We start from the raw sequence: 26,085 nt of genomic DNA on the forward strand, positions 1-26,085 counted from the left end.
GGTGGCCTCTGGTGTGCTGAGGCCAGGAGCAGCTGGGTCAGAGGTGAGCTCAGCCCTGCTGGGCATCTTGTACCGGCCCAGGGTTGGGGGAGCCCAGGGAATAGGAAATGCCTGCAGGTCCACCAGCTGCCTGACAGTAGTCCTAAATCCTCTACTAGCAGGGATGATTTCAGCCCTAAAGGCTGGGATCTGTGCATTCTCAGCTGTTCTGGGAAAAACGAAAGGACATTTTTTTTTAACTGATTGCAAACCGCAACCAAGAGAATGATCAGAGAATTACACAAAGCTGTCCTTGTTGAGTGGAGCTGTTCAATATCTTCTCTTTCCCCCAACCCCTCACACCCCACCCCAACTGACTTGCTTTAAATCTTTTTTTTCTGGCCTCCTGCATGCTGTTGGAGAAAAGCCAGGTTTTTTCAGTCTTCTGAGAGTCAGAAACTGTGAGTTTATCAGGCCCCTCAGTATAGGTTAAAGCATATTGTAAACAGAAGACGCTATGCAGTTACAGACTACTCATGTTCTTATCACATGTGGATTTGAGAGCCATCCCAGCCTGGCCAGAGATGGGAGCTGGAGAAGTTGTAGTTACTCTCGTTGATTGGAAGGAGATTCCTTCCTGGGGCCTGGACTGGAGCCACAGGAGTGATAAGCCCTCAGGCCATGGCCACCCTACTGTTCACAGTTTTGTAATGCTGTCACCACCCAGTCTGTCTCTAAGAGACTAGCTGCAGGATTGCATACAGAATTTCAAGCTCTCTCTCCTTTGAGGCCCCAAACACAAGCGCTGAGGGTATTCCTGTTTACGGATTGTGCTGTTATTGACAAATTACAGAAGGCTGAGAAACCTTCCATGTTGACCCAGCCTTTATGCAGCGGACTGTCCATGGTTCCAGAATCACTTGCAAACATAGTAAGAGGTAAGAGGTGAGAACACGAGTCACGTAACTGAGAGGTCTCAGTTCAGATGCCTGTTTATCCACTACTAGGTGTGTGAACTAGGGCAAGTTCTAAACTATAAAATAGGGTGAAAATAATCCCCTCTGAGGACTGCTGCGAAGATTCACTGGTCACGAAGGCTCCACCGAATGTCAGCACTCTGGCTTTCACTCTTGAGCCTGGTGCCGCCTTCTGGGGCTCTGGGTGGAGCAGGTCTCAGCTTCCACCTGATCAGAGCTGTTTATTCTTCTCCTGCCAACTCTGCTGTGTGACGCCTGACCCTGAAGGCCATTGGTACTTTTGCTGGGACGTTGATTTAGCCCCGGACATCAAAGAAAGCTGCTAGCGACCTTGATGCTGATTCCAGCAACCAGACTGGTAGCTTTGTGACCTTATGTAAGTTCCTTCACCTTTCTGAATCTCCACGTCCTCAAAGGGTGGCTTGTAGGGGTCAAATACAATCCCAAGTGAGGGCGCCTAGCCCAGGACCTGGCATGAAGCAGGGGCTCAGATGTTGGTTTCCGCCCTTCCTTCCTCCTGGGAGGCTCTTAATCCTCGTGTGTAACCTGAGATCACGTTCCATGCCTGCGGCTAATGGGGGAGAAAGTTTCCCACGTGTTGACGGAGTCTGGCTGGAATCCCTCTACCTGGGTCTGCTCTGAGCTGCCCTACAGCAGTGCATCTTGGCCACCGCTCGTGCTTACAGGTGCACAGAAACATCAGTGCACAGAAAGATTAGCACACCATTGTGCTAAGACCCAGAACAGAGCCTCCTTTTGGTGGACTGGCCCAGCCCTTGTCTGATTGTCTGATTGTAGTACTCAATGTCAGTGTCTTCACTGTTTATTCTTTGATGAATATTTATTGAGCTTAGTTAGTGCCAGGTGTTGTGCTAGGTACCAGGTACCCAGTGGAGAATAAAATAGATGTGGGCCCTGTCCTTAGGGACTGCCCAGTTTAGGTGGCACGCAGACAAATGCATCAACAGATACATAACTGCAGAATGAGGAGGTGCAAGGAAGATCACATCAGAGAGCCCTGAGTTCCTTGGATTGGGAGGAGGGAATGGCTCTCTGCGGGAGGGAACATTTGAAGATTTAATATGAAAAGAGAATGTGAAATACCTCATTCATATTTTTATGTTACTATGTATTGATAATTTTGAAATATTAGGTTAAAAGATTATTAAAATTAAGTTCATCTATTTCTTTTCAACTGGCGACCAGAAAAGTTTAAGTTACATGTTTTTCACATTGTATTTCTATTGGACAGTACCAGTCTAGACCTCACTAAGGAGTTTAGATTTTCTCCATAGGGCCAAGGGAAGCCTTTAAAGGGTTTTAAGCGAGGGAATAGCATGGTCTGATGCAGTTTTAGAAGATTCAGTGGAGAAGTGATTGACGGAAGAGAAGCTGGAGAGAGGGCAGGAGGCGATGGCAGCAGTACGGGAAGCGGTGGGGTCTGCTCTGGGATGACAGTGGAGGAGATGAAGGTGGGTGGATTCTAGATCTGTTTTGCAGGTAGAGTCTACCAGACATACCGAGGGTTAGGACTGAGATGACGGAGAGGGGCAGTCAAGTATGGCTCGGGTAGCTGGGGGCGGGGGTGGGGTGGGGGGGCGGGGGGGGGGGGGGGGGGGGGGACCATTTACGGAGACGGAGAAGATTGGAGAGAGCAGGGCTTCGTTTGGTTGTTGGGCGGCTTTTTCCTGGGAGGAGGAGGTGACGGTAGATTGCAGAGAATCGAGACGTCCGTCTTGCGTGTGCCAAGTCTGAGATGTGTGTGTGTCTCAGTGGAGGTGTTAATCATAATACCAGTTGGTATTATGAGCCTGGAGCTGTGGAGAGAGGTGTGAGCTAAAAGTTATAAAGTTAGGAGTCTGCATAGAAATGATATTAAAGCCGGAAATGGATGCTGTCAGCAAAGGAGAGAGCTGTGTAAAGCATAAAGGGAAGGGCCCCTAGGACCCAGCCCTGAGGAATTGTGGCACAGACTGTTCTGGGGAGCCAGCAGAGGAGGCTGGGCATTTGGTGGGGAGCAGAGAAATGAGGCAGGAGCCGCACGGGGTTGGTGTTCAAAGGAAGGTGGGTTTTTTTTAAGATGAGAGACAAAATTCAATAGGAAAATATCTAATCTTTTAAGCATGTAATAAAACAAAGCACATTTTTTTCATTACTTGATTCTTTTTTAAAAAGTTTTTGATCTGATTAAAGCAGACATGTCCCCGGGGCTGCCCTCCCTGTGGGCCTGTGTCAGCAGCAAGGTGATTAAGCCCGCAGTTCCTTTCCCGACGGGTCTACACGTTCCCTGACAGCTCTGTGGGCAGAGGAGGTACATGGACGACTGTGGTTGACATTCAGGCTTGTGCCTGAGGGGTGAGGGCTGCTTTTCCAAGGTGCCTGCCCTGGAAAAGGGGCCTAGGGTGTATGTTCCTATATATGTTTGGTTGAGTGAAATCTTTCCTCGCAGAGGCTCTGAGGTTTTGAGGCTCGCGCAAAACCATAGCACTTGTATTCTGCCTTTGAATTAGTTGAGAAGAAACCTTTACAAACACACTCCTTTAGAAGGGGATGAGGAATGGTTGGGGGCAGGGTGGATGGGGCGGGGGGGAGTGGAGGAGGGGCAGATAGATACCAGGCAAACAAAGCATCTGCTTTTATCAAAAGTGCTGTGTTTGGGCTTAGCCAGCCTGAAGCCCGATGATTCACTGATTCCAGACCCTCTGTGCCTGCCAAGAGACATAGTGGCCTTGATACGGCTTTTCTTGTTGTTACTCTATTCAGTTTGACTGACTGCCGCCAAGTTAAGGTTTCAACAGTGGCTTTTAACTTAATGCTGTCCTAGAATTCTGCCGAGCACAAGTTAACCCACGACCGCGTCAAATCTTCATCAACCAGTACCACTTTGTATTAGCCTTGGATTCCTGTAGAGACTCACCACAGTGTAATACATAGGATATTTAAATGGTGCTGTTTTAACATGATTAGGGAATCTGCCTGAGGAGGCGGTTTAATTGCCATTCTTTTAGAATATGTCATGAACACATTCATCAGGCATGGCTGTATTTTCAGATGAGATAGAAACTGACTCATAGAAGCAGGAATTGGCTGCCGAAGTGAAAGAAGCAGGAGTCTGAGAAGCAACCAGGCCTTGGGATCTCTGGTAGCCAGGGAGGGAATCGTGTCCTCATCCACAGTCTACCCTGGGCTGTAGGAGGAAAGATCCCCCAAGTTGAGGGAAATAATAACAAGGATCTCATGGTCTGAGGCTCTGAAAGGGAAACGCATTTCAGGACAAGTGACAGCAACACGCTGCCCACAGTTCAAAGGAGGAACAGGTATGTGACCATCCAGGGAGCTCTCTTGTTTAAGGATGTGTAGGAAGAACTGTCTCCAGCCTGGACTGATCCATTTACAGGATCCCCCCAGTGTGGTCTGATGAGCCAGGGCCGATCTGATGAATTCATTGACAAGTATGTTGAGCACCTGTGTGACAGGCTTTATGCTAGAGATTCAAAGACAGTCCAGGGCTTTTGTCCAGTTGACGAGCTCATAGCCCAGGGAGAAGGGGATGTGAGTTTGGAACCATTTGAGCTTACCTGCACCTGTTCTCTCTCTTTGCTGCTGACCTAACTTCCCATCCACAGTGTAGCTAGCCTTCTGTATCACTCCACTAGCTTGATAAGCAATTCTGCTTTTCTTGACCTCTGACCCTAACATCTTTCCAGGTATCTGTGTTACTTTTTCTCCTTGACCAGATGATTGCAGGCTGTGCTTTCTAGGTAACCCTTCCCTCAGGGCATGCCTCGTCTGTGCCGCCACTTCCTCTGTGCTGTTCTGGCCTTGGCCCCAGACTTAGGAAAGGTTGGGCCATGCAGCCGAGGCCCATATCAGAGGGTGGCTTCTGGGCTGTGAAAGAACCAGAGTGCGGAGTGAGCAGAGGATTGTGAAAAATGCTACAGGTAACAAAAAGCGCTTTCAAAAATTATGTTTGGAATAATAAAACCAAAGAGAGGGGGGATGTGAGAGAAACCAAACTGCTGAGCTTCTGTTTGGCTTGCATTTTTTCTGCCATGGAAATGAATTCTCTGATTGGAAAGGGTAGGATAGAGGTGAAGGAAGAGAGTAGATGAGGCCGTGACAAGAGGCTGTGATGCCTCCAAATGAGGTGAAGCCCCAAGGCCCAAGAAGACAGAGGGAGCTTGAGGCTGAGACCATCAAACCAGCACACAACATTGGAGAAATGTTGGCATCACCAAGAGCGACAGGAAAGATGCAGATAGATAAGTATTTAAATTTCAAAAATGGAACTAGGGAGATAAAATGAATCTATAAAATGGTATGATTGACATCCTTCTCAGGAAGTATTCTAAAAAGGATTATTAGAACAATGATTTTTGAATACTTGGTGAAGGAAGCGACAGCCATTAGTAATTAGCAGGGCTTTGCCAAAAGCAAGTCAGACTAGATAAACTTTCCTTCCTGGAGTTACTTTGTTGGTAGATTAGAGGAATGTTGAGAAAGTGTATATGCAAATGTCAATCATCGGTGATATCCTTAGGATGAGAGAGATTCGGGCCAGATGATGGTACAGAAAGCACGCTGTAGGCTGTGTCCGTAGCCCCTTTCTAGCCAACTTTAAAATATCTTTTAGACAGTGGTACTGACATAAAGATCACATTGGTGGATGGTATGAATCTTGGAGGAATAACTAATGTCAAAGTGACAGAAGTAAGATCCAGAAAAGATCTTGGCGTTTTGAAACAACAGACCAAACCTACCTAGAAGGGCTATGGGGAGAGACAGAGACTTGCACTAGAGTCCAAAAAACAAAGTAAAAGTAAGGGGTTCGGCTTAATAGCCACATGTGAAAAAATATTTCAGGATTTAGGTAACTGCAGCCTCAGAATGAGTCAGCAGTATATTATGGTTGTCAAAAAAGCTAATGTGATTTTAGAAGCATTAATTGAAGTTTAATAATCAGACCAAGGGAAGTGGTCACACTTGGCTGCCCAGATCCCATCTGGTGAATTGTTTTTAGGTCTAAACAACAAAAATGGAAGATGAATTCCCCCACTACAGAGCAGTGAGCTTCTGGCTAGACCACTCATCTGCTCTAAAGCAGATCTGTTGGCTTAATCATTAAGGAATCCCCCTCAGCTTCTTTGTATTAGCGAAAAGGAGCTCCTCATGTCATGTGTTAACCCTGGGAGGAGGATAGAAAATAAGCACCAACCTTAATCCTGTCAACTGCTAGGGAGCCTCCTTTAACAAATAAGAAATATGTCTTGAGATGTGGGAGAGTAAATCTCATATTTACTTTGCAAGGTGTGGAAACAAAATATATTCTCTTAAGTGCACATCTAGAAGTGTTATAGTTCTCTGTTTTTAAAGCTACATCCCAGAAAAGGGAACCCTCTTGCACTGTTGGTGGGAATGTAAATTGATACAGCCACTATGGAGAACAGTATGGAGGTTCCTTACAAAACTAAAAATAGAATTACTGTATGACCCAGCAATCCCACTACTGGGCATATACCCTGAGAAAACCATAACTCAAAAAGACGCATGCACCCCAATGTTCATTGCAGCACTATTTACAATAGCCAGGTCATGGAAACAACCTAAATGCCCATCGACAGATGAATGGATAAAGAAGATGTGGTACATGTATACAGTGGAATATTACTCAGCCATAAAAAGGAACGAAATTGGGTCATTTGTAGAGACGTGGATGGACCTAGAGACTGTCATACGGAGTGCAGTAAGTCAGAAAGAGAAAAACAAATATCGTATATTAACACATATATGTGGAATCCAGAAAAATGGTACAGATGAACCGGTTTGCAAGGCAGAAATAGAGATACAGATGTAGAGAACAAATGTATGGACACCACAGGGGGAAAGTGGCAGGTGGCAGGTGGTGGTGTGATGAATTGGGAGATTGGGATTGACATGTATACACTAATATGTATAAAATAGATCACTAATAAGAACCTGCTGTATAAAAAATAAATAAATAAAAGAAAATTCAAAAATTCAAGAAAAAAGCTACATCCCTTTTTCCAAAGCACAATCATATGCATATTTTATTATATTTTATAATTAATTCCAGAATTGGCTTTTTGGGGTGATTTCTCTTTTTTTCCCCTTGGGCGGCTTTTTTTTTTTATCCAAGTAGACTTGATTTAAGTGTTGACAGGCTACATCCCTTTTTTAATTTTCAAAGCAATGCACATAATATGCCCCCACCTTGAGTGAGAAAGTAACTCTTTATTGAGACTTTAATGTGATTGCCAGTATCAGCAGAGAAACTGTCCATCTAACTACACACTAGCTCATATTTTTCCAAGTGATATCATATCTCTATCCACCAGGCCAACCCTGTTTTAACCATCTATTTCTTCATTTTCCCATAAACAGCTGGAAATGGCCCTATAGTACACTCTCTGTCCTCTTGGTTATCTCCCTGATTAACCTCCTCCCTGGCATTTCAAATATATCCAGAGAGATTCATTTTCAGCTGAAGCAGCCAGCCTCTCAAGACCACTTTGAAAACATCTAGTCTCAGTGGGGCTGGGGAGCCAGGCACTGCCCTGACAGCAGTGACCTTCCATTGCTGAGGGAGTTCTGCGAGGCCATCATGGCTCAGTCACAGGCCTGTGGCTAACTTATCTCCTTCATGTGGAGGCCCATCAGTCCAAGAACAACATTTCTCTCTTATTCCTTCTCTCTCTCTCTCTCTCCAGTGTTATTCTTCCCTTGGTGAACCCATGGAGTGTGGTGGATGGGAGGGGTTAGATTCTAGATCTTCTGCGCGCGCGCGCACACACACACACACACACACACACACACACTCATACTCGTTCATTCATTCAAACCAACGTTGATTGAGCAACTGTGCTCTGGGGATAGAGGTGAATAAAATAAAATATGGTCCCTATTCTCAGTGAGGTCATAGTCCAGTAAGGGAGATAGACAGGAGTACATATGCCATATTGAATTATAATTATTATAATAAGGTTTTATAATGCATAGAAAATAAGTGCTGAGGAGATGTATTAATTCTGTGGGTTGGTGCTGGGGAGGGAGGAAAGCAGGGGAAACAGTGGTCAGAGAAGATGGGAATGAATAGGAAGATGATGGGGACTCTAGGCTTCTTGGTTCAGGGAATTCCAAATAGTTTGGATTTGTTGGAATGAAAGGAGCAAGGTGAGGAGATGAGGCTGGTGAGATAGGCAAGGCCTTCGAACCCCGGATATCGTCTAATAAAATTTAAAATGGGAATGCTAGACTCTCCCACGTGTTAATCTTACCTAAAAGAACATGTGGTCTAGTCAGGAATATCGTCCGGTGGAAGCAAAATCTTAGTAGATTTAAAGCCTGTTGCTGTCTCTTCCTTGCCCCGTCGCTCCATTCCCACATCTCCCCAAGATGTTGAGTTGTTAATTGAGCTTCATGCTGGAGAACAAAGGGTGACTGACAGCTCTAGGTTCCAAGGCCCTATCCACATGCAAAGAGGCTGAGGTTGCCAATGAAGGGCGAACTTTCTCCTGGTCATTGATGTGCCCTGGTACATGGGTTGGTTAAAAATGGTGAACCAGCAGACCCCTAGGCTGCAGTTTTGGTCTTCCTTGGCCCTACTAGTACATGTATGTAAACAGAGAGACAGCCTGCTGGTCACACCCATCTTAAGTCTTTTTGTGCTGCATTTCAGTTATATGTTCTAGGATTGAGTTCATTTGTGATGAATGAACACCCATAAGCAAGAACTCCATCCCAGACACATAAGCCTTCTAGTCCCTGACCTGAGTTAAGTTTTAAAGTTGAAGATTTTTGCACAGTGCTTTCATATCCAGGAACCCTGCTGTACTTAGCTTTGTGTAGATTCTCTGTGTGTTCTACAGTCATCATTTGTGAATCATGACAGTTTTGTTCTCCCTTTTCCAATTCTTATACCTTTTATTTCTTTTGTTTATTTAACTGCACTGACTAGGACCTCCAGGACAGTGGTGCACAGAAGCAGTAATTGTGGACATCCTTGTTTTGTTTCTGTTTGATTGATTGATTTTATCAGTGATTCTCATACTTCACCATTAAGAATGAGATTTTTCATAGGTACACTTGTCCTTTTTTATTTCTAGTTTGTGAAGAGTTAGCTTTTTCCCTGCTGAGATCATGAAAAGATGATGATATTTTTTAAAATCCTTCCCCCTGCCCATCAATTAGAAGCCCCAAATGATTCTTCTCCTTCAATCCTTTAATGTTAATGTGGTGAATAGATTTTCTCATGTTAAACTGACCCTATATTCCTGGAGTCAACCCAATTTGATTATGATGTATTTTTGTACATCTTGGATTAGGTTTGTCAATATTTTGTTTAGGATTTTTTTCGTATCTATTCATGTGTGAGATTAGCCTAGGCTACCTTTTCTTTCTTTTATTGACCTGGTGTGCTTTTGATATCAAATTTATAGGATCCTTTTTTTCAGGTCTCTCATTTTCAAAGTAATAAGTTCCGAAGTTTGGCAGAACTTCCTGGTTAGAAAAAACATCCAGGTCTGTAGATATTGAACAACTGATTCAAGTTTTTAATCCTTATAGGACTCTTCAGATTTTCTGTTTGAGTCTATTTTAGTATTATTTTTCCAGGAATTTGTTTTTCCTAAGCTTTCAAATTTATTGGCATAAGATGTTCATAGTATTCTCTTACAGTGCTCTCTTGTTATCTATGATTATGCTCCCACTTCATTTCTCTATTGTTTTGTGCCTTCTCTCATTTTCCCCCTGGATTATATCTGTCAGAGGTTTATTTTACTAGGCTTCTGAAGAACCAGGCTTCATTTGTTGCTCCCTTACTGTATCATTTTTTAAAAATTTAATTTCTGCTCTTTTTATCTTTAGTCTTTTTTTAATGTTTGTTCTGTTCTCTTAACTTAAGCTGGACACTGAATTAATTTCAGTCTTTTCTAAAAGTAAGCATTTAAGTCTCTACGTTTCCTCCAAAATACCACTTTAACTGTATCCTACAGGTACTATATCCTACATTCTGAAAATCTGTCTTGTGAGTTTAATCTGGTCAACAGTTACCATGTTTGGTGATACATTTGGGTTTATAGCTGCCTCTTATTCTGTATGTCTGTACTGTTTGTACATTTTTTTTAACCTATGGGTTTTTTTAATTGCCTTATTTTAAATTGGCTTTTAAAAAATACTCTATTCCTATTCACTTAGTGGTTATTTTAAAAATACTTTTATATGACTTTAAACAACATAATAGAGTGAAACAATACCTCTCCTTTTTCCTGAGCAATGCAGGACTTAGAACATAAGCTTTGGATACCTTCCACTTGGCTCATACGTCAACGTTGCCTTGTGTTTTAGTTTGTCTTTTTAAATTGTGGTAAAATACACATACCATAAAATTTACCATCTTAGCCATTTTTAAGTGCACAGTTCAGTAATGTTAAGTACATTCACATTGTTGCACAACCAGTCTCCAGAACTCTTTTCATCTTTATTTATTTATTTATTTAAATAAATTTATTCATTTATTTATTTTTGGCTGTGTTGGGTCTTTGTTGCTGCATGCAGGCTTTCTCTAGTTGCTGCGAGCAGGGGCTACTCTTCGTTGTGTTGCGCGGGCTTCTCATTGCAGTGGCTTTTCTTGTTGCAGAGCACGGGCTCTAGGCGTGCAGGCTTCAGTACTTGTGGCACGTGGGCTCAGTAGTTGTGGCACATGGGCTCAGTAGTTGTGGCACGTGGGCTCAGTAGTTGTGGCTCGCGGGCTCTAGAGCGCAGGCTCAGTAGTTGTGGTGCACGGGCCTAGTTGCTCCGCGGTATGTGGGATCTTCCTGGACCAGGGCTCGAACCCGTGTCCCCTGCATTGGCAGGCGGATTCTTAAGCACTGAGCCACCAGGGAAGTCCTATTTTATTTGTTTTTATTGGAGTGTAATTGCTTTACAATGTTGTGTTAGTTTCTGCTGTACAATAAAGTGTATCAGCTATATGTATACATATATCCCCTTCCTCTTGGACCTCCCTCCCACCCTCCCATCCCACCCATCTAGGTCATCACAGAGCACCGATCTGAGCTCCCTGTGCTATACAGCAGGTTCCCACTAGCCATCTATCTATTTTACACATGGTAGTGTACTTTTGTCAAACCTAATCTCCTAATTCATCCCACCCTCCTCTTCCCCCCTGTGTCCCCACGTCCGTTCTCTACGTCTGTGTCTCTATTCCTGCCCAGCAAATAGGTTCATCTGTACCATTTTTCAAGATTCCACTTATATGCATTAATATATTTCCTCTTTCTGACTTACTTCACTCTTTGTGATAGACCTGAAACTCTGCACCCATTAAACAACAACTCCCCATTCTCTCTTCCCCCGCCCCTGGCAACCACCATTATACTTTCTGTCTCTATGATTTTGACTACTCTGGGTATCTTGCATAAGTGAAATCATACAGTTATTTGACTCTTTGTGACAGGCTTATTTCACTTAGCATAATGTCCTCAAGGTTCTTCCACATTGTAGCATGTGTCAGAATTTTCTTCCTTTTTAAGGCCAAATAATATTCCATGGTATATATACCACATTGTGTATATACCACATCTTGTTTATCCATTATATCTACTGATGGACACTTGGATTACTTCCACCTTTTGGCTTCTGTGAATAATGCTGCTACGAACATGTGTGCACAAATATCTCTTCAAAATCTTGCTTTCAGTTTTTGGGGGTATACGTTCAGAAGGCAAATTGCTGGATCATGTAGTAATTCTACTTTTAATTTTTTGAAGAACCACCATACTGTTATTAGATATTTGTCTTATTTTGCACTGTCAGTGCTGGTTTAGAGTTGCCTACGTGTTTACCAGTTCTTCGTGCATCATTCAGTCTTAGATCTTAAGCTTTCCTTCTGGCATCCTTTTCCTGCTTCCTGAAGGGTATTTTCTATTTTCATTTGTCTCAAATTGTCTTTATTCACCCTTGTTCTAGGTAGTTTGCTGGGCAAGAAATTTTGTGCTCCTCACTTTCCCTTTTGACTGATGAGAATCTGCTGTCAGTCTAATTGTCATTGATCTCGGGGAAGCCTTTCTTTGCTCTTCTGCTGCTTTTAAGATCTTCTCTTTGTTTTTGGTGGTCTGTAGTTTCATTGCAATGTGTTTATTTTTGTTTACACTGCTTAGGACTCATGGGATGCCTGAATCTGATAATTAGTATCTTTCATTAATTTTGAAGATTTCCCATCATTATTTCTTTGACTATTGCTTTTTGCCTTTCTCTCAATTCTCTCCTTCTAGAGTTCTGGTTAATTAAGCCTTCTCATTCTACCTTCAATGTCTCTTTTATATTATTCTTCACCTTTTCTCTCTGAGCTGTGTTTTGTATAATCTCTTTATATATTTGTTTTAATTCATAAATGTTTTCTCTAGTCATGTCTAAGTTATTTAGGAGGTTATCTTTATAATTCTTTATATCTAGATATTTTGATCAATTAGCTTTTTATTTCTGGAAGTTATAGCAGATTATTTTTATGTCTGCCTGTTTCTTCCTAGGTCACTTTTTTATTCCATCTTTTAAAAAAATTTATCGTACATCATTATTTTATAGCTTGTATCTGAAATTCCAATATCTGAAGTCTTTGGGGATCTCAATCTATTGTCATTTCTGCTAACTTTCAGTCATTGGGGCTTGTTTTCTCATGTATATGGTTATTTCTGAAAGGGAATTTTTGTATTTAGCCAAACTTGTGGATATCCTGAGTAGCTTTCTGTTGCAGATCTAGTTTTCCTCCAGAAAGGACTTACATTGTTTCCTTGCTAATGGTGCCACCAACCCAGACGCTTTAATTTTTTTTCAGTTTTGGATTCTCTGTCAAAGCACGTCATATAAATATGAATCCCAAAGGCTTACTTGTGGTTACAGATTCTTAGGGGAGACTATTATTATTTTTTTCCATCAGAATCTGTGGTGGAGACAGTAGCTCTCCTTGGTTCCCTTTGCTAGAGCTTGTTTTTTGTTTCGTGTTGTGTTGTGTTTAGCACATTCCTTCTGTAGTGGGTGGTGTAGTCCCGTTCTGATGGTTCAGGTGGGTGTTATGTGGGGCTTTGGGGTTAGCTGCTCACTCTTATGAACCCAGGGCTTAGCCTCCCTGCTTTCCTCCTTACCTTTTTGTTGCTGTTGTTCACGTTTTGTGTTCTTGACTTGTTCTGTTTCTGTATCTGTTTCGTATGTGTCTGCTGAGACTTTCCCTTTCTTGTGCTTCAACATGTATTTGGAAATACATCTGTAATTTGATTATCATTTAATTTTGAGAATATCTGGTCTACCAGATTTAGCAAAGGGAGGTCCCATCGTAGAAATTTCTAATTTTCTGAGGCCTTATTTGGATTATATAGATATAAGGGTGATTAATTTTGGTTTATATTTTCATTTGTGCATTTTTGTCCTTGTTTATTTATTAATTGGCTGCTGTGTGACAAATACTTTTGTACATACTTTTGTACGTGCTTGTTCACATTGGTGAGCAAGACAGGTAGCCCCTGACCTCATGGAGCTTAGAGTCCTGCGGAAAAGATATAAGCAAGCAGTGGCAACTGAGGTGGGGGTGATGGAGAAGACCAAAGGGTTATATAAAATCGGGCACTCTTTTTTTTTTTTTTCCGGTACGCGGGCCTCTCACTGTTGTGGCCTCTCCCGTTGCGGAGCACAGGCTCCGGACGCGCAGGCTCAGCGGCCATGGCTCACGGGCCCAGCCGCTCCGCGGCATGTGGGATCTTCCCAAACCGGGGCACGAACCCGTATCCCCTGCATCGGCAGGTGGACTCCCAACCACTGCGCCACCAGGGAAGCCCCAAATCGGGCGCTCTTGTCTAGCTTCTGCACAGCTACTTTGCTTTGCTGTTCTCTGGCTTTCCTTCATGAGTTAACTATTTTTGCTGGTGTGAAGGGATCCCTTAAATGTTATATTTCATCATACTTTAAGGGAAAGATTTATGTGTTCATAATTTGAGGGATGTGAAAGACTCTCCTGAAAGTAACTTATTTATCTGTTGAGAAGGAAGGAAAACTTATTTGAGACATTGAGCAGCTAAATGGCAGCAATCGTGTGGACTGCTAACTGGAACATGGATGGTAACGAGGTAAAGTCCTATTAATTCAGAACCTGGTAGTCTAGTTAGTACAGTATGGTGCTTGAGGCAGAGGTGTTTGCTAATTCATTCTTTTTTTTTTTTTAATTAATTTATTTATTTTTGGCTGTGTTAGGTCTTCGTTGCTGCTCACGGGCTTTCTCTAGTTGCGGCGAGCAGGGGCTACTCTTTGTTGCGGTGCACAGGCTTCTCATGTTGCAGAGCACGGGCTCTAGGTGCGTGGGCTTCAGTAGTTGTGGCACGCAGGCTCCGTATTTGTGGCGCACGGGCTTAGTTGCTCCGCGGCATGTGGGATCTTCCCGGACCAGGGCTCGAACCCATATCTCCTGCGTCGGCAGGCAGATTCTTAACCACTGCACCACCAGGGAAGTCCCTGCTAATTCATTCTTAACAAATGTATGGAGTCCCTGCCAAGTGCTAGGCACCATCTACCCAGTTCCCTTAGAAAGAATGCAGTGAGTGTCCTTACCTCTTTCTTCCCTTTCACCCACCAAATCCTGCCATTTACCAAGGTCTATCTGTTCACAGTTATAAAAGTCTCTCAAGTCTGTACACCATCCCCCCAACTCCGTCTATCGCTCTAATCCAGGCCTCGTCATCTCTTACCCAGACCCCTTTAGTACCCTCTCCTTTAGTCTTCCTGACTCCGCTTTGCCCCCCACTAATCTGTTTTCCACACTGCTGCAGGGGGATTTTTCTAAAACACAAATCTCTGGTTATTCTCCAGCTTAAGAGCCTTGAACAAATCCCACTGCTTTCAAGATAAAGTCTAAATGTGTTTACGTGGCGTCCAAGCCCCTTATGATCTGGCTCTGCCTCTTCTTCATCCTGGTCTCCCAACCCCCACCAGTCCTGCTGCTTCCCCCAGCCCTGTGCTTCCGTTAGTTGTTCTTTTCTTCATTAATTCAGCAAGTGGTTTCTGAGCAACTGCTATGTGCAAAGTACTGGGGACACCAAGGTACACAAAGCAGAGAAAGCCCCACTCTTGCAGGATTATATTCTGGGAAACAGACAGACCATGAGCAAATAAACATTTCATATAATGTCAGATAATATGGGAAAAGATGAAGCCAGAAAAGGGGATAGAGGGTGGTGGTGCTCATTTAGATGGGATGGTTAAGGAAGCGATGTTTGAGAGAGACCTGAGAGCTGTGAGGAGTGAGCCTTCGAGACTATTCCAAGCAAAGGAACAGTAAATACCAAGCCACAGCAGCAGGAGCCGGCTTGATGTGTTTGAGCAACAGAAAGAAAAGTCAGTAGGGCTTGGATGGAATAGACAAGCGTATTAGCGTTTTTTTGCTGAGTAACAACACCACAAACTTGGTGACTTAACACCTGTTTGTTACCTCACAGTTCTGTAGAGCAGAAGTCCTTCATGGCTCAACTGGGTTCTCAGCTCAGGGTCTCACTCAAGATGTCAGCGGCTGCGTTCTCACCTGAGGCTCTGGGGGAGAATCTGCTTCCACGCTCATTCAGGTCTTCGGCAGAATTCAATTCCTTGCAGTTGTAGGACTGAGGTCTCCATCTCCTGGCCACCTGCCAGGGGCAGCTCCCATCTCCTGGAGGTTCTGTGTCTTGGGCCTCGTCACAGACCCTCTCATAACATCACACTGGCAACAGGGTCCCTCATGTCAAATTCCCCTCCCTCTTCAAGTCAGGTCCCCTCAGATAATTGCCTTGTCTTAATGTCAGCTGACTTGCGATGTTAATAACATCTGCAAAATCCCTTCACAGCAGTACCTAGATTAGTGTTTGACTGACTCACCAAGGGACAGGAATCTTGGGAGGGGGCATCTTTGAAATTCTGCCTAACACAATGAGGTTGGAGAGCTGGCTGGGGTCATGCCAACCAGGGCATTGAAGGCCACGGTGGGGACCTCAGGGTTTTGTTCTGACTGGATGGGAGATGTTGGAGGATTTTGAGCAGGGGAGTGATCTGAGTAGTAGCACGGCTGCTATCGTGGAGATTGTGGAGATGGAGTAGAATTGGGGAGGGTAATGCAGGGGTCCAGGGGAGAGATGATGGTGGCCTGGGCCAGCGGGGAATTAACTCCACAACCCTGTGGTTCCTCAGACGTACCATATTGTCACGTGCTTCTCTCATTGCCTGAGCATGTCTCATCACCACCTACCCCACAACTTCTTCATTGGGACAAGTCCCTACTCAGCCCTCAAACCTCTCACTGACACTCTCTCACTGACTTGAATTGTGCTGGATCAGTTGATCTGTGTTCCCCACTTGCCTGCAACCTCTCTAAATGCAGGGCCTTTGTCTTCGGTTCTTGTATTTCTGTTGTCTGGCCAACCGCATAGCATATTGTAGATGCTTGATAATGTTTGTGGGATGAATGCAAGAACTGTGGGACATACTGGGCATGAAGCAGACACATCACTACTCTTGGGTTGCTCACCTTGTAGAGGGAGAGACCATATCTAAATAAATAAACATACAGTGAACATGCATGGAAACACCATGCCACCTGCACAGAGGAAGTGTGCCAGCTCTGCACATCACTGTTGTGCGTGGAGTTTAAGGGGAGCCTCAGTCTGGAATAGCTGGATCTAATTTCTCACATCCCTCCGTTGTATGAAATAATCATGTTATTACAAGCAATTCCATTTTATGTTTTATCCAAAGGGACATTTGTGTGGCAACACCATTAGCCATTAAGTTAGTCTATAGTATTTAAATAAGGAAACATCCATTCACTTAAAACATTCTCTAATTGAAGACAGACATAGGGCACTTCCATCTCCATCTGTATTCAAACTGCTCAGAAAAGATCTATGTTAGTGAAATTTTGTTTGTGTATTCAAGACGGAAAACCTCTTCACTCAAAATAGCAACCACTTATACATCAAGTGTCCTTTTAAGAGGGAGGATATTATTAACCTGGTTACCGATGAGAAACAAACTGAAATAGTAAATATGTATAACATTTCTGTGACTCCCAGCTAAACACCCCTCAGTATGAACTTAAGAAAGTGGGATGCTGGAAAGAATGATTTAACCAGAGTAAACACAGTGATGTTATTTAAAACTTAATAAACCTAAGAACAAAATAACAGGAGAGTCCAGTTTCGTCCTGCTGCTTTCCTGCGGTCTGTGGATGGCGCTCAGCGGGGCAGCCTGCCTGACAGAGGGGCCACGGTGCCTGCCAGACTCTGCAGTTGTAAAGAGAGATGCACACAACATCACGGTTTCACATGGGTGGGGACTCATAATTGACATATGCAAAAAAAAGATTAAAAAAGCTTTTCACTTACATTGCCAAGTTTCTGTGTTTGTTTTCTAGTGATCTCTTTTGGGGAATATAAAGATATGGTTTAAGGAGTGTTTGTGGCACAGTCCTGTATGAATAATAGGGTATTCTATTTCAAATTAGAGGCTGGGGCTACAGGGCCAACTGCTATGTTTTCCAGCTCATGTCTTCTTTCTGGTTAGATGGATTAGGGCTAGGGTTAGGCTGGCTGAGAAAGGAGACACAGCACTTCTGCATTTAAATATAATTTTAATTTGGTTCGAGGCAATGATTTTTAAAGCTTTTGGATTTATAACACACTCACTCAGTTTTATCATACTCTCCTTATCTTCCCTCGTCTCTCTAAAAAGGACGAGTAGGGGCTTCCCTGGTGGCGCAGTGGTTGAGAGTCTGCCTGCCCACGCAGGGGACACGGGTTCGTACCCCGGTCCGGGAAGATCCCACATGCCGCGGAGCGGCTGGGCCCGTGAGCCATGGCCGCTGAGCCTGCACGTCCGGAGCCTGTGCTCTGCAACGGGAGAGGCGACAACAGTGAGAGGCCCGCAAAAAAAAAAAAAAAAAAAAAGGACGAGTAGAAGAATACAAGGATCCACTAGGGCACCCCTTGGTGCACTGAACTAGAACTTGGATCCCCCTCTGCTCTGGGAACAGAATGAGCAAGGCTTCCTTAGCAGAGTTCATTTGGGGGCGGGGTCAAGAGGGGACTTCAGTTTTATCCCTAACCAGCAGCTCTTGTTTTCCTTCTCTTTTGCCAAAAGAAGTGTGTGTAGTGGAGGAGCGCCATAGGAACACGGGAGTTCATCCGAGGCTGGGGAGACACTTGGGAGAACATCCCAGGCTCCTAGGTGCCGGGGTCTCTGGGCAGGAGAGCAGGGTGGTGGGGAGAGCAGGTATGTTACTGACTTGGGTCCTCGGACTCTTTAATCAATAGAAATTGATGAGACGCCAGACAAGAAATTCAGGCAAGGCTTTATTGGGACTCGTGCTGCAGCACGAGGGAGTGAAAACAAGTAAGAGGTACCCTTGCTCGCTCCCTCAGTGGGGGAGAGCTGGTCCCTTAAACGGGGTGAGCGCAGGCGCAGATCGGTGGGTCAGGCCAGAGTGGATTAGGTGGTCTGCCCATCCTCTTGGTGGTGCTGTGTGCAGGGATCATGCGCAGTACCCTGCTTTTGCTCCTGGCACCTGAGAAGTGGCAGCTGGGTTTTGGCCTTTTTGTATCTTGTTCATAATTTGCCCCAACCATGCATGTGTGCAGTTATCTTTAGTTCCTTATAGTTTCTTTATATTCCGTTGCTCCAGGAGATATTTGTCCAGGTGCAAGCACTGCAGTAATGGGTCCCAGGTCCCCGCCTGTCTCACATGGGCCACCCTGCCTTGAGGTGACCCCATCTCTGAGTGGCGACCCTGCTGCAGCTGGGGCTGCCTCAGGAGCCACTCATACACAAACTCTCTTGGTTGTCCCACACCCTCCCCAAGAGAGTCTGAGGGGTCTATCCTGAGAGAACTAGCTCAGAGTTTTCAGGTACATCTCTAGAGAAAGGGAGAGAGGAACATTTCAGCTTTCAGTAGATAAAAGGAAAAGGATTTTTACAGCCAAATCTGGTGAGAAGAGCAGATCCTGGACAAAATTCTAAAAAGAATTTACTAAAAGAATGACCTTTGATCACCTAAAAAAAGAGTTAAAATTGCCGATCATGACTGTGTGGTCTTGGTATTTGGCAGATATGTTCCCCAAAACGAATGAAATGAAGCTCAGGGAAAATATTTGACAATGTTAGCTGCCAATGAAAAAATTCAAGCTTTCCAGTTAGAAGACTTGTATCCTCTTCCATAAGCTTGGCAATTCCCAGTACCTAGTAAGTTCTGATGAGATCAGTGATGGTATTAACTAAGGTGATTCTTTTACATGATAATGAAATGGGTCAAAATTTGGAAGATCTGCATAACTCAGTGAACCAGTGTTTCCCAGAATAGTGGTTATGGAATCACCCATGGACAAAACGTCCATTCAAAGTGCAGGACAGATGGAAAACAGTAAGAGATATGGTTTCAGATTCCACATCACAGCTAACCTTTAAGAAACTACTACTTGTCAAGTTTTGGCATGTTATCAAAGTAGAACATCCATAATTATATGCAAGTCTATTAAATATCCCTCCCTTTCCAATTACATAACTGTGAATGTGGATTTTCTTCATTTATTTCAACCAAGACATATCACGACATATTGAATGCAGAACTAGATGTGAGGATTTACCTGTCTTCTAGTAAGCCAGACGTTTAAAAGATTTGCAAAAATGTAAGACAATGTCACTCTTCTCACTACATTCTTGCTGTGAAAAACATATCTGTTTTTCATTAAAATGTTATTTATTTAAACATATAATGGGTTTACTTTAAAAATATGTATTAATATTTTGCAAGTTTCTCGGATTTAATTTCTAATATCAGTAATCAGTAGATATAACCCACATGAACAAAATTTTTCAGAGTCCTCAATTATTTAGAGTGTAAAGAGATCCCGAGACCAACTCATTGGTTTAAAAAGCACACACCTACACTGTTTATCCATGCATTGACATATGTGTCTGAATGTATATAATGTACATTTTAGAACTTACATAAAGGTAGAAACTTGAAGAAGATGAGAAACAGCATTTCAGTGGTTCTAACATCTTTCTGCACTCCCAGGGCCAGACCACTGGGCCAGATGATTAGCATAAGACCGGATGCCTATAAGCCTAAAATGTTAATTCAGTAGAAAACCAGGAGTTTTCGAATTTAAAGGGGACTATGACCAAAGCCCTACTGACAAAGTTTTTAGTCACTAGCCGGGTGGTCCCGTGGTCGCAAAGTCTGATGACATCAATGCAATGTCCAGACTGCAGCAGAAGAGGTGGTGACCCAGCACAGCAGACTCGGCTGCTTTGGGAAAAGATGCCTGATGAACACACACAAGCTTGGAGGCAAAGAGTGTGCCTGGTTTTCAGGCTCTGAAAGACTGATTTATACCCCTCTTTGATGGAAATGCACCAGGGACTTTGAGCTTAAGCCCTTCTCAGATACTTTGGCCTTACAAAGGGACTCATTTCAGAACCTAATCTGTTTGCACATCCGAGAGGAGCATCTCCGAAGCCAGCCTGCCTCTGTGTGTGTGCCCTGTGTGCAGCCCTAAGTGGACAGACCACTCCAGGAATAGCTTTGGGGGTTGGATCCATTTCACAACAAGATGGTGTGCCCCTGAGCTGTGGGATCGACTCCTTGTGTCCCAGCAGGGGTCCTGCTGCCCCTGTTCAGGGGAGAAGGGCTGCAGTCTCTCCACAGAGGGAAGCATCCAAGCCCCGAGGGTCTGGGGTTGAGCTCACCCTTCCAGAGGCAGCTGCTTGCCGGTAGTGATCCCTCGCCTTCTGAAGAATGCGTCCTCTTTGTAGATATACTGACACCCCGCCCCCACCTTAAGAAGACTACTCCTATCGGCTACAGAGCCATTCTGTCCTTTAAAAAATGATCCCGTCTCTGCAGGGTGATGTGTTGATTTTGTGGAGTTTAAGTCTCTGAAGGCAGCTGTCTTTTCACATAGTCTGTTGAGGGGGGCACTTGGCTGTAACTCTGCCGGTGCTGGAAACATCAGCTCTCATGTCTCTCCCTCTTCTCCTTTGCCTTAGATCCTCTTCCACTATAATAAGTCAGCCTCCTCAGTGACACCACTGCTGTTTACTTTTAATTGTCTGGTTAATCCTAACAGTATTATGATAGACATGAGCAGACATTAAACGGGGAGAGAAAAAACACTGGGGCACCAAAGAAAATTAGGATGAATTGCTCAGCTTGACAGCAAAAGAGAAAGGTGATTTAGAAGCAGAGCTGGGTTCAAAACTCACTCACCCGGGTGCTGGGTGACCTTGAGCAGCCGATCTGCCCACGTGAGCCTCCATTTTCTGTCAAAGTGGGTGTGACACAGTTGCCTGGTCCAAAGTGTTGCAGGTTTGGGCATCCATTCCTGCTTTACTCGTATCTCTCACAGCTCTTTGCTTCGGACCATTAGGCTAATTTCTATGCTCAGGGTGAATCTAGAATTACCACATATGAATAGTCTAACTTTTGGAGCTTGAATCTGACAGCAAAACATGTGGAGCTTCTAGACTGAGGTCATGGTGGTATCCTATACGTGCTCCACCCCGAGGAGACACCTGTGAAAGAAATCTGTGTCTGTTCTAACTTCCTTATCTGTCTGCTGTGGGTATTGCCTGGGAGGTGGGCCCATCTTAATAATGTGAATGAATAGGGTGAAATAATGTTGGATACATTTTACCCAGGGTAAGATTGCATTGTTCCCAATTGTTCTCATATTTATATTTTCTCTTTTCAGGGATCAGCATCTTCTGGACCCAACTCTGGAATATGTGAAGGTAGGAAACCAGGATTTAACATGTAGTAGGGAGCCTGTGGTAATAGATTTCCCATTTCTAACACAATGTTGCCAGATAATGTCACCGTCTGGCTTGTGTAGGAAGCTGGTTAGATTGAAACCACCAGGATGTAATTTGACTGTTTTGGGCTTTTGGTAATCTTTGCAGGGGTCTTATGTCACCCTATTATAAGTTTACAAACTCTTCCCCTTATCTGAAACCCTGGGGGCTAGATGTGTTTTAAAACTTCAGAATTTTTTAGAAAGGTAATATGGTACATATATATACAACACCCCCAAAGGGAGCTAGGGTCAGCATCCCATAATCAAGCCCATTATTTCAGCAGTGAAATGTGAGAATGTTCACATGAAGTGGGATAAATAAACTACAAATGATTTTACCTAGTTCACGTCACATTTTGCCACCAAATGAGGTTGGGTTTGTTCTGCTGCTAAATGAATTATTTAAAATTGTCAGTTTTCAGAGTTTTTGGATTTTGGAATGGCAGACAGGAGTTGTGAAGCTGTGTTTACCTTCAGTGGAGGACTGAAGGCTCCCTGAGGCTTCCTGAGTCATCCTTTCCATTTCAGCAGCCACCCTCTTTTTCAGTGGCTAATCTGGGACCATGAGCTGTGTAATACTTTACTTTCCAGTGGGGCTGACATTCAGTGCGTCTAAATACTCAACGCTTCTAAACAATCTTCTGAACAGAAAGAAATGATGCTTTTCACTTCTGTCCCCCTCCCCCCATTTTTCAGGTGTGTATCTTTGTTTTATTTTATTTTATTTTCGAGAACTGTAATTACGTCTGGCACCTACAACAGAAAAGAGAAACTCGGATTTCTCATAACAAAAATATATCATTAAATTTTAGGAGAAATCATGGTACAAGTTAGGACTTAAGGTGCTTGCCTCCTAGGAGCCACATTTTGTCTTTATTATTCCCGCATCCTGGCTTCGGAGTATTTAGGCCTGTTGCTTTTTGTGTGCCTGTGACTGTGCCTGCCCCAGGGTTTTGGCATTTCTTCCCTTTAGACCAGAGAATGGAAGGTCTAAAGCTTCTCCTAGAGGAGAAAACTCTAGTAGAACCACGTGGCCACTTGAGGCAGTCATAATAAAGTTTGTTGGAATGGAGGTGGATTTTATTTTTCCCCTCTCTTCTACCCCCACTATGTCTGAGCTGTAGCTTAACTGCAGCCAATGTGTAATCCTAAACCAGCAGGGCTGCTGTGTCAGACTCTGGTCAGGGCTTTATAAATGATGTGTCTGCTTCCCTCTTGGATGCATCACATATGCTTTTGTGCAGGTTGTACACTGCAAGGAATTTGGGGACACTATCCACATAAACTATGATTTGACTTGACCATAACATAAAAAATGTGCCCTAGACTTCTGCAGTGTGTAAATCACAGCTGTCCTTTAGAACTCACTGCATGCCATGTTCCAGAAACTGGCTATCTCCCACTGCAGGCTCACTCAAGCTGTGCTCACCCGCTCCCCTTACTCCATAATTCAGTTTTTTCTTTTACTGAAGTCCCAGCTTTTTAAGATAATCCAATGATGAATTCTAAACCTAAGCAGAGGCTTTGGGAAGGACTTCCTTACTTAGTATTATCTAAGCTATTGCGTCTCATTCATGAATATTGGTCACTGTGAGTTGTCCTGTTGACTGAGAAGAGGTGTGAGGTTGTCGGTGCTTCCATCTAGCTGGGCTCCCCCTGCCTTCCCTGGCAGTGATAGAACTTCTCTTGGTGGCTCAAGGAGTACCGTCTTCAAGGACTCGCTGAGGTGCTCCGAAGGTTACTCTTTCCTCCCATCATAATCTAAATCTGGTCAGAGCTTTACAGATGAAATCTCGACATCCCTCCTTGACGCACTGCATTTTTTTTTTTTCTTTCTCACTTTGCCCTTGGTTTGGAGGAATGGCTTGGGGATTTGCTGAGTGAATGTAGGGTATTTTCATTTGCCTCCATGGGCACTAAAGCTCTGAAAACACACTCATAGAGGCCTTGGGCCTCAAGGTCTGAATGGACCCACGTGTCAGTTGTCTTGGGCCAGCGCAGGCCCGTCCTAGCATTTCAGACTTAGCTACCCTCTTGAGCCCTGCTGACCAGCCCATGCTCCCAAGCCCTCGTATGTCTGTGCCGGCTGGTGCCTAGAGCCTGGAGGGTGGCTGAAGATGATTGAGGGAGGTGAGAGGTGCAGATAAAGCGGATGCAGTTTGGCCCTCTGACTTTGAGCTGTTTCTTCCCTATCATCCCCTTTCTCGGGCACGGACAAACGTAGTCTATGTAAAGTATGTTGCCTCCTGTAGGGCCCTTTCTGGTAGAGTCAGAGTTTTAGCAGTTCATTGTGACCTCAGAACAGGGGTGGGGGGGGCGGGGAGCAAGCGGATCTCTGACTGGGTATCATCTCGGCAGTAGAAGCACCCAGTTGGGGCCAACTGACAGCCGTTCTCATCCTTTTAGGAGCCGCCTTCCCAAGTCTCCCTTACCATGGAGACTTTCTAACCATCTTCACCTGGTTTTCCCAGTGCTCTGATTAAGAGCGAGGTCTGGGACCATCCCTGGTTCCTCGTGTCTGGGCGAGAGGAAGCACTTGAGCTGACCCATACTTCATGGGGTGATGGGGCTGCTGTGTCGTGGCAGGAGAGAGGGAGTGACTCCACAGTTCAGTCGTGTCCAGTTTGTACTCTGTCCTCCTAGCACTTCCCACAGTTGGCATTGCTGCACATCAGTAAGGCAGTGTGAAAGGGGACCCGGCAGGTGGTTGCTAGGTTACGAGGAGCTCCTCTGTGTGAGGAATGGAGGGAAAAGTGCTTGGCAGGGAAGCCCTAGGGCTGTTTGGTAGTTCTTTCATTTCTTCAGCAGGCTTACCTCCTGCTGGAGCCTCCCAGTGGCACCTGGTTACCCTAAGTGATGAATTCCCTGCTTGGATGTGATAAGAAAATTTGAATAGATCCAAAGAACCCCCAGGGATTTTGGAATCTTATTCTCCACTGTTTCTGTCTCTTTAATTCTGTTAGCGAGGGGAGTTTTCTTTTTTTTTTTTTCTTCTTTTTTACCTTTTCCTTGTGTCCCTAGCCCCCTCCTCTCTCCACATTCCCCACTCCCACCGACCCAGTAGCTTAAAACATGATCATCTTGAAGGTCTGGGTTTAACTGTTTTCTATAGTCATGAGATCCTTTTCTGTAACCAAATATAATTGTTTCTCTTTCACTATATCTGAACAAGACCACTTCTTCCAGACTGGAAAGCAGAAACCTCCAAGCGGCTGCACCTTCCTCTTGCTCTTAAGGCAGTGACTTTGGTTAGTAGTGTACAGCTCTGGAATTTTCCTCCGCGTACCTAGCATACCTTACCCTAGATGAAAACCAACTTTTTTTTTTTTTTTTAAACAGAGGAAATAGCCCTAGGCAACTTCTGGGCTGCTTTACCTGCTTACTGCCCCCCCCCCCCCGTTTAGTCTTTGCCATATTTTTACTGCCTTTAAAATGTATTTCCTCTGTGTCTAATTTCTTAGACCTGTGTCAGGTAGCTGCTTAGAACATTTGATAAAAATAATTGTACTAAAATGTGAATACATGGTAATAGCTCAGTGTGTTATCCTTCCCAGATAGCATTCCAATAGGAGACTCCAAGTTACACAGCCCCTGAGACCCTCCAGGGAGGGGAGCCTGGTCCACGCTCTGGTCTAATTAGCAGCATGACCTTGGACTTTCCACCTTCTCTCTGTGGGTTCTGAGGCAGGAGATAGGTGGGCCCCAGGCTGAGCAGCTGGAGTTTGTCCCCTTCTAGGGAGACAGGAGGGAGGAGAAGCTGAGCCCTGCCCAGATAAGGGATAAAGAGACCCATGTTCCTCATCCTCGAAGTCAAGGAGAACTTCCCCACTACACAGGCACAGAAAGGATCCTCGGAGGTCAAAAAAAGGAGGGGGCACCACACCATAGTAGGTGATGTCAACCTACCCATATAGGTCTCTTTGCTAGAATCCATCTTGGCTAAGAGTTGCGCGCGCGCACACACAGGGGAAAACCCTGAAATAAACCAAATACAGACTCAGAACCAGGCAAAGCAAGATGATTGGCCGAAGGAAACCTGGAAGAAATGCCCCGTAAAAGTGACTCAAACTACCATGAGGGCATGACTCTTCCTCTGAGTCTGCCTGTATGAGTGTATTCACATGTATCCTTTTTCCTCCTAATGAACACTTATTTCACTACTTTCTGTCTCTTTGTGGGAATTCATTTCTACAAAGCTGATGGGCCAGGGCCTTGTCACTGACCACTGTCCCTGATGGTCTAGTGGCTAGGAT

General features: G+C 44.3%; 1 protein-coding gene across 4 annotated transcripts in view; it reads left to right on the top strand.

The window, feature by feature from the left end:
• Nucleotides 1-26,085, top strand: part of BCAR3 (BCAR3 adaptor protein, NSP family member) — a 153,156-nt gene that overhangs the window by 52,299 nt on the left and 74,772 nt on the right. For all 4 annotated transcript variants that reach the window (XM_029229526.1, XM_029229527.1, XM_029229528.1 and 1 more), the window contains exon 3: nt 21,731-21,770. In XM_029229526.1, the coding sequence (XP_029085359.1) occupies nt 21,731-21,770 (40 nt within the window). The remainder of the gene's footprint in view (nt 1-21,730; nt 21,771-26,085) is intronic.

The sequence above is a fragment of the Monodon monoceros genome, unplaced genomic scaffold (assembly GCF_005190385.1).
Source record: "Monodon monoceros isolate NGI ecotype Baffin Bay Population unplaced genomic scaffold, NGI_Narwhal_1 Super_Scaffold_18, whole genome shotgun sequence".
NCBI classification, from domain to species: domain Eukaryota; kingdom Metazoa; phylum Chordata; class Mammalia; order Artiodactyla; family Monodontidae; genus Monodon; species Monodon monoceros.